General features: G+C 35.3%; 1 protein-coding gene across 1 annotated transcript; it reads left to right on the top strand.

Annotated features, from left to right (window-relative positions):
• The first annotated feature begins 3,921 nt into the window (after positions 1-3,921).
• Positions 3,922-9,105, top strand: LOC114534130 (loricrin-like). The gene is made up of 5 exons (XM_028555677.1): positions 3,922-3,985; positions 5,274-5,497; positions 6,226-6,235; positions 7,684-8,220; positions 8,762-9,105. The coding sequence occupies exons 1-5, from the start codon at positions 3,922-3,924 to the stop codon at positions 9,103-9,105; spliced, it is 1,179 nt and encodes a 392-aa protein (XP_028411478.1).
• Positions 9,106-9,372: the final 267 nt, after the last annotated feature.

Below are 9,372 nucleotides of genomic sequence, written 5' to 3'. Positions count from 1 at the left end.
TCTGGTTTTAAAGCTTCCAATATTTCATTTAGGGATAAACAACGTTCATTGTGCTCACTTTCCTCCTGCGTGACATTGATGTATTCATGACAAATATCCCTTGCTTCTTCCAGAGAACATCTTAGTTTTACAACTTTCTCATGATCAAGGCATTCCTGGATCGCTTGATTGACCCTTTTCGTTACAGTTTCAATGTAGTCATTATCTTTAGGCCACAATAAGCCATAAACTGCTGAAAAAAATGAACCAGCCTGAGGGATATCCGACACTAAGCTAGCCCCAATAGCCTCCAGCTTGCCATCTATATCGACCATAATTCGTTTTCAAAAGACACTGTGTGGGTTATCAGTACCGCGACAATGCAGTGCCATGAAAGATCAGTGAAAGATTAATATAATATTGTGTGTCTTGGCCTTCATAATTTCAGAATTAGGCGGAAATGGAATTATTCCATTTTTAGTAATGTTGTTCAAGCCACTTTTCATGTCCACAAATAAGCTAGCCTTTACCAGTTTAATTAAAGTCTTTTATTAGGAAATAAGGTATCTTTTAATTAAAGCGACTGGTATTGTAAAATAAGCCGCAGCATACAGGTATTATAGTTTTAAGAGGCGTCATTCGTTTTATAATTTTATATTCAGAAATAAATATTTTTCGCCTTTTTAGCCGTTTTAGTATTTTCGGTTTGGACGTTCAATGGATGGCTTTCAATTTAGCTTCAAAGATGGGAGCCCCAGCGGCTAGAGCAGCATTCCAACATTAGCAGAAACGCAATCTATGCGGCCAAGGGGGCAACGATATAATATATATATAATTATAGTTCAGGGGCCGGTTGTTCAAAAGGTGGATAAGTCGCTATCCAACGGATAAGTCGCTATCCAACAGATAAGTTTTATCCAGCGTGTGATTTGCGTTGCACGAAGCTTGGATAACTTTATCCAGCGGATAAAAATCGCTATCTACCGGATAAATTTATCCAAGGTCCGGAGGTGGTTTGAATCCACTATCCAGTGGATAAATTCAAAGATACAAGGTAACACTGTAAACATTTATATAAAATAGGACAAAAATGCCATATTCCTGTTACTGCATGTGTTTCAACAAACTATAATACACATCATGATTGTATTCACTATTAGAAATGTTTTCGAAGTGCAATTTGTCGCAGCAGCGTTTCACGTTGCCTACACATTCCGTTCCGAGCGGCGATTTTTTGAAGATCCTCGCATTTATAACAGGCGGTAAATTTACTATACGCTTCTAATCAGTTTATAAACGCAAATATGCAAAGAAAGATTGAACCTATTCCAAGGAAACTTGCTAATATCTAAGTAATTTCATTCACGAACATTAAAATAGTGTTCCTGAATTTGCTATGGAACCGAAAGGCAAAGCGTTGCAAGGTCAAGGAATAAAATTGCAATGTGTTTAATTAATAAAATCACTATGATGTGAAGTGCAAAGTTCGAGCAAATCACTTGTTCAAGTCTTTTCCATTCAATAACTATACTCGAGAATTCGTAATGATTATGAATTCAATGTTGTAAATGCTTAGCAACAGCTGACGTTGTGGTACGAAATTTCAGGATAATCCTGTTTTCTTCCGGTAAATTTAAACTTATCTTTTGGATAGCTATCCACTTCACTATCCACGCTTCGTGCAACGCGTTTTCATCCAATGGGTAACTATCCACTGGATAGCAGATTTATCCGTTGGATAGGACTTATCCGTTGGATAAGTTATCCATCTTTCGAACAACCGGCCCTAGATGATTTAAGTATTGAGATTGGTGTATCATATTTCATGAAGGTGTTCAACGTAAACAGAGCCTAGTACCATACGCGAAGGGGGGGAAGCAGTATACAATGTAAAATATACAGCAGGTGGCAAGTGTGATCAATGGATGACTTGCGCTTTAGACTAATTTCTTACCTCGGCGATAAAAAGGACATTTTCTGAAAGAGCTTACTAAAATTAGTAAAACTGCCAAGTTTGGCTGCGAATTGTTGTAAATTATGGAAAACATAGCCATACGAAGTTCACGAATTTTGTATACTTTTGTATTACGGCCGGAAGTTTGTAACTAATTTAGTTAAACATTTCCGCACGTAATACAAAAGTATACAAAATTTGCCAGCTTCGCATGGCTATATTTTCCATATTTTGAAAAATTTCGCAGCTAAACTTTGCATTTACACCAATTTAAGTATAAGATCTCTGTAGCTGTGATGATTTATTTCTTTTAGTTACTGTACTTCGATCAAAAATTAGTTTAAAGCGCAAGTCGTGCATTCAAATGAATGATAATTATAACACAGAATACTGTATGAAGTATTCTGAACGTAACACCGAACAAGTTACAAATTTGTAGTAAAATAATAATGCTGTATACCGGTTGATTGGTATGGAGAATGTGAAAAAAAAGTTTAGTGGAGAATGACAATAATTTTTAAGGCCTAGCCGAAATTTCTGCATGCCTGTGTTGTCTAATAATTTCCTGTCTGCATTATTATTTGTTCTTAAGAAGAACTTGTAAGAAACCCGAAACAAAGGCTTGCTTATTATTAAACATACATCCGACAGTTTTCAAAAGAGTCCGCGTTTTTAAACGCAATTAAGCCTCGGTCGACAGAAATTTCTAGCACAAATAGACACGAAAAAATTCTTCTTTGATTCATAATAGCTTCTAAACTAGCTAAGCTATTAAACTGAAATAACTTTCGCTAGATAGAGGGAAAACTAACTTAGATTTTGATATATTACAGTTGTATTTTACTTAAAAATTTACGAAGATATCAATGTTCAAAATTGGTAGCATATTTCTGGATGTGTCTAAATTATGCAAAAAACGCCGTATCAATTATTAATCAAGCTTTTCTCAACTGAAACATGCACTATTAGCAGTAAATAAATGACAATTGACAAATTGTTTATTATGAAACGAAGTATCATTATTTAATGAGGAAAATAATACAGCATTTTTGCAATTGCACATATAACAGTATCAGCGCTATTGTTTTCATTACGTTTTGTTCGAAAAATGTCCCTGGGGAGTTGCATGTTGTGCCCTATGGAATTATGGTTTGAATGTGTTTTATTTTGAGTTTATCCTGAATATGCCAAGATTAAGTAAAGATCAAAGAGTATGGGTGTGTTTACTTACTGCTAATTGTGCATGCATGCATGTTTCAGTTGAGAAAAGCTTGATTAATATTTGATACGGCGTTTTTTGCATAATTTAGATACATCCAGAAATATGCTACCAATTTTGAACATTGATATCTCCGTAAATTTGTAAGTAAAATACAACTGTAATATATCAAAATCTAAGTTAGTCTTCCCTCTATCTAGCGAAAGCTATTTAAGTTTGATAACTTAGCTAGTTTAGAAGCTATTATGAATCAAACCGGAGTATTTTTTTCTGGGACACCCGGTATATATATATATATATATATATATATATATATATATATATATATATATATATATATATTATATATATATATATATATATGTATATTATAAAATATATATATATATATATATATACACATTTATATATTTGTTTATTTTAATACTGTTCAGACAGCTGCGCCGGTGTCCCGTGTAAAGTAAAATGTTCAATAAAAACGACAGAAAGTTCAGAGGTGGCTGGTGCCTACAAATGTCGCTAAAAAGTCAATTATGATAATTTTGTTGTTAGAAACTGTCACTATGAAGAGAATATCAACGACAGAAACAGAAAAAACAAGTCATTCACTCCACACATTTCAAAGGGCACGTTGTATATAAATAGTATAATTATATCATTGCATCGTGCAGAGAGCGCAGTGAAGTGGAAAGCCGCAGGAGGGACAGCAGCAGATTATCCATATTATCGAACCTTCCTCGAAATGCTAACTTTTGTTGCCATTTTATCGATGCCTTTGTCATTACTAAAAGCTCAACCTTGTGCTTTAAGACATTTCAAAAACGTCAGCGTTGGTAAGTCAGTAATTTTACACTTTTGTGATCGTTTGGATCCCTGTTATCGATGGTAACTTTTTCATCGAGTTAACCCCCATGCAACTTCTAAATCTCGTGAGCTGATAGTTGTAAAAATTAAATGAACCCCAACTCAATTGTTTCCCATACTGATAGTTAGATTAAGGTGGCTCGATACAGTTTTCAAAAATTTCACTGTTCATCAGTTTGACACGTTCAAACAATGCATTTTTATAATTTATCCAGAAATATTGGGTTTTTTATATATTTTGATGTTTCCACTTTTGAATCGTATTAGTTTTAGTAACAGATCGTCCGTTGCTATGGCGACATACGTGTAAAAATATCACTCCAAAATGACCAATTGCCTCGGATAGTTGGAAAAAAAGCACGGTGACCCCCAATTTTTTTTCGTGCAGTATTTTACTTGGAAGAAAAACTAACAATTAGCGAAATATACAAAAAATCTATAATGCCACATTTTTGAAAACTGCAAAAATGACATCTTTTTCGATAATTTGTTTTTGTTATTATAGAATTTTTTATATTTTGCTAATTGTTAGTTTTTTCCTTCAAGTAAAATAATGTACGAAAAAAAATTGGGGGTCACCGTGCTTGTTGTCCAACTATTCGAGGCAATTGGTCATTTTGAAGTGTTGTAAACGTATGTCGCCATAGCAATGTACGATTTGTTACTAAAACTAATACGATTCAAAAGTAGAAACATCTAAATATATGAAAACCCCAATATCTCTAGAGTAACGTGTCAAAATGATGAACGTGTCAACATGATGAGCGATGGAATTTTTGAAAACTGTATCGAGCCACCTTCAAATCACTTTTATTTGGGTTATCATGCAGCCGATATCAGAATGCTTTGCCGGAGTAAAAATTATTGCAACCAAAAATTTAATGTACGTTTAGCTAAAATGCATCATTACTCAGTAAGGAAGCTGGGGAATTAATAGTGACTAAAAAAATTCATATTTGATTTTAAATTATATTTTCGCCTTTTTTGTACACAAGTATATATATATAGCTTAGAGTTACATAAATCAACTGTAACTTCATTAATTTTGCATTTAGTTGTTAATCTGCGAAAGACATGTTCTTCATGCATGAATTCTTGAACGATGTTGCCTATAAATAGCCTAAATTGCTTAATGAATAGGTCACGTTTAGAAATTTCATATAGGCTACACAGTTCCCATGCAGTCAATTTTGACGTGATGAAATTAGCCGTTACAGCGTTGCAATTAGAGTTCTCGTTAATTATAAATCAATGCAGGAAATGAAGCCTTCCGTCCATCTGAGTTGATTTCAAGTCACAATATCCACCGCTTGGGAGAGTGTCATTTACTGTGCATTGCGAAAGAAAATTGTTATGGTTACAACTACAGAGTGAGACGAAGCAGTGTTTATTCTGTAAACTGTCAACTTAGCAAAAGCACTAAGAAGTGGAATAAAACAACGACTAAATATGGACCATGGGTTTACTACCAGGATGTTAAGGTGAAGTATGCGAACTGCGAAGTAACCAATAATTATTGAAATAAAACATCGAGTAAATATTCGAAAACGTTGTTTTCATATAAAATGTGAATGCATTGATAGGCGATTTTTCGTCAGGGACATATTCGGATATTTTATGCCTATTTGCTTTTAAGAATTTTTTTCTTCACGGATCTCCCCCCTCCAATGCCTTTGAAGCCGACATAGCTAAGGCCCAAAAAATTTTGCTTGGTCTTATGCGATTAAATATTGCTACTAAAAATAATATTTAGTGAGCAAATATTTACTTTCCCGTAATGGACCGGCATTTTCCCGTAATGGACCGACGTTACCGGCGATCCATTACGAGATGAAAAACAGAGAAATTCTGAATGAAAAAGGCACAAATAAATGCTAAAGGGAAAATTTAATTGATTTTGAAATAAATAAGACGTCTCCAGACAGTTTAGGTAAACTAGATGATTCAATATTTTGTTTTTGTTTTTATCAAATGCGTGCCAGGCTATTAATACGAATTCATGCATTTCTTGTTTGTTTCAAGTGCAAATACATGCCTTAGGCCATATAATAAACTTCTTATTAACCTCGCTTGCTCGGTCTTAACCAAGAAATATCGGATTATTCGGTTATTACTTTGCCATAAATTATAATGTCGTAAATTTACAACTTACCATTTTTTCAACCCGTCCTCAATTTTAATTTTAAACGTCTCTATTCTTTTACTTTAGGTGACAGAAGGTAAGAATTGCAGAAATTTTATTACAAATGATTTGCCAATTGTAGTAAATAAAGTCCCTGATACTGAAAATAACGTAACCTCCCCCCTATCCCAAAATTTTAACACTGTATCCTACGACCTTAACATTTCAATCAATATGGTTAAAATTACCGCAAAAACAGAAACCAATCTCAAAGCGACAACAACACTTGCTTCATCACTAATAGGCGCTTAGAGGATACCTAGCTTCACTCGTCTAATCAGCTTTTAGTATTTCTATGCAATATACCTCATATGATCACTGGACATCACCCTAAAAAAATTTGCCTTGAAATACGCCGACGAGAACAAGATCTTAATAAGGCTTCCAAAGCACTGATCATATTTCTTTTCTGATCTTACCCATCATGTTATCACGCCTCTAACTGCAATGAAACACGCAATTTGATTGGTTAGTGGGCGTGCAGGATGAGACAATCCCGCGCGGAAAAGTTTACAATGACGTTTCACGCGGAATTTTTAAAATGTCGAACTATTTTACGCGTGAAGTTTTAAGCGATAGACAAGTTAAAAAAAACATGGAACAACAGTTCGCCCTAACTACAGAAACTCTGTCTAGCTTGTTTAGAATTCCAAACTTCCGCTAACTAATTAAAAAAATGACTATTGTTTCGTTATAGTTATTTTAAAAAGTAGAAAATTAAAACGGAGTAATCATGAATGAATTCTTGATTAGGTGTTTTAGTCTTAAGTTAATCTGTATAAAAACGGTCAACTCGGGAAAATGTACTGAGATACAAAAAATCGGAGTTTTTTGATCATCTAAACGTGAATGATCTTTGACGTTTCATCATTTGTGAGAGAAGTGGCAACATTATCGCCATTTTCATGAGAAAGACTTACTACCTTACAAGCTGCGAGCGTTTACCCTACAGTCAAAGAGCAATACGCGTAAAATATTTTCGCCAATATCTAATTTGATAAATTGTGCAAATATTGTGTATTTTTTGAAAAACGGTTACACGCATTCCACTATGGTTATATTAAGTGATCCAAGCTAATAGGATAAAAAAGATATGTGCATGGACGTAAAAAAGTAATATTTTTGTTCAAATAACTAAGAGTCAAGCAACAAGATCTACTACTGACCGAATAAAACAAGACGTTTTTGCAATCAAAAGATTTCTAAAAATCTTAGATTGTTAAATCAGCAACAGGGCTAGAAACAAGGGAAGAACCCTTTGAAAAATACCAGAAAGGTTCAAGAATTTTTGAAGATTTTGGTCAATGACAAGCAGCGATATTTCGGATTTTTTGTAAACAGTTGTAAAACAAAAGTTGTGATTGATATATTTTCCCCATCAATTATGGTGCATATTTTATACATTATGTGCATTGTTAGAATTATGCGAGTTCGATTGCAAATGTAAAGTACATCAATATACATTAATTCTCTATTAATTTCCAGCAATAAAAATGTTCCACGCCAACTTTACAAGTCTTGGAGCAACTGGTCGTCTTGGTCCTTCTTCCCTGGGCTCCTACTATGTGGGGAAAGATAATGACAACATGGTGACTCTCAAGAATGGGATACAGTTCTGGACAGTTTCCTACACTGGAACATACGAGATCACCGCAGTTGGTGCAGCCGGAGGATATGATAAATACGGCTCAACTGCTCGAGGTCGTGGCGCTTATATGAGGGGTGAATTTACCTTTCAGAAAGGAGATGTAATTAAAATATTGGTTGGACAGACAGCTCCAGTAAATTCTGCAAGTCAGTCGTCAGGGGGAGGTGGCGGATCATTTGTTGCGACATCGTCTAACACACCGCTTATTGTTGCTGGGGGCGGGGGTGGTGTTGAAAGGCTGAGTAATAGACTGGCAAACTGCGATGCAAATACCAGAACATCTGGAAGAAGAAATCAATGTAAATTCTCGTGTGCCATTTGGTCTGGGGGGAAGAATGGGAGTGGCGCCTCACAAGCAGACAGCAGTAACTCAGGTAAACTCGTATAGACCGAAAATTCGAAGAAGTTTTTGATATTTGCGCAATTGCTTAACCATGCAGGTTAATTCTAGTGACAGATCATTACTATCACCATTGGCAGAAAGAACAGTATTTGACGCGATCACCAAAAAAAGTTGTATATTAAGCGCAAGCTGTTGAAAACGACGCATACCCTCTGCAGGCATGATTAATTCATGATTCTGACAGCTTCTTTGGAGAGGGCCCTATCGCGATACGGATATTCTATCAGCATCATAACTTATTTGACCAAATGATGATTGACTGAATACTTTTACGTTTACTTCCTATACAGACACCAATTTTTTCACTAACGATGAGTGCGTGCGTTCGACTAGAAGACGTCTGTCGAGTTTTGATTCATCTTGTGCAGGTTTAGACAAAACGAGAATAATTTCGAATAGCAAATTTCATTTTTTAATTGAATTTTCGCACATCTGTACCCATGGCTACCACATAGGAATTTCTTGATTTTTGTAACTTGAAAGATTTAAAAACATAATGTTTGTTTTTAAAGGTGGTGGTGGTGGCGGATTCTATAGCAATGGACGGAGCAGTTTTCAGTTTGGCGGTTCCTATGGTCACGGTGGGGAAGGAGGGAGAGGTTTTATTCAGGGGGGAGCAGGAGGACGTGCTCGCACTAATAATGCTGTCGGTGGATTTGGAGGAGGTGGAGGGGCGTATGGAGCCGGAGGAGGCGCAGGAGGTGGCGGGGGATATTCTGGTGGAGCATCTGGAAATAATTTTTATTACTCGTGTGGTGGAGGTGGAGGTTCCTACAACGCTGGGAGAAAACAAAGAAACGTGGAGGCCATGAGTGAGAAGGGAAATGGTTATGTCGAAATAAAACGTGTCGTCTAAAACAGTATCGTTTTGTAACTTGCTATGTTTAGTGATCTTTGTTGTGGTTTGGTTGTTGGGAAACAAGACTTATATGGATATAAGCAACAATTGTGGGAATAATAAATTAGCCTAAGAAATTAGGTACATACATGTGTAACTTTACTTTGTTTTATAAATAAAAATGATTTTCTTTCCTTTTCTTTCACCATAAATTGAATGCAATCATTTTCAAGCCGAAGAACAATTCTGAGTGACTGTATTTTGGGGATTTTATCTACTCGGAAA

Source organism: Dendronephthya gigantea, unplaced genomic scaffold, assembly GCF_004324835.1.
Source record: "Dendronephthya gigantea isolate DGI-Jeju-01 unplaced genomic scaffold, DenGig_1.0 000097F, whole genome shotgun sequence".
NCBI lineage: Eukaryota > Metazoa > Cnidaria > Anthozoa > Malacalcyonacea > Nephtheidae > Dendronephthya > Dendronephthya gigantea.
The sequence above is the reverse complement of the archived record's forward strand: the minus strand, read 5'-3'. Positions and strand labels throughout refer to the sequence as shown.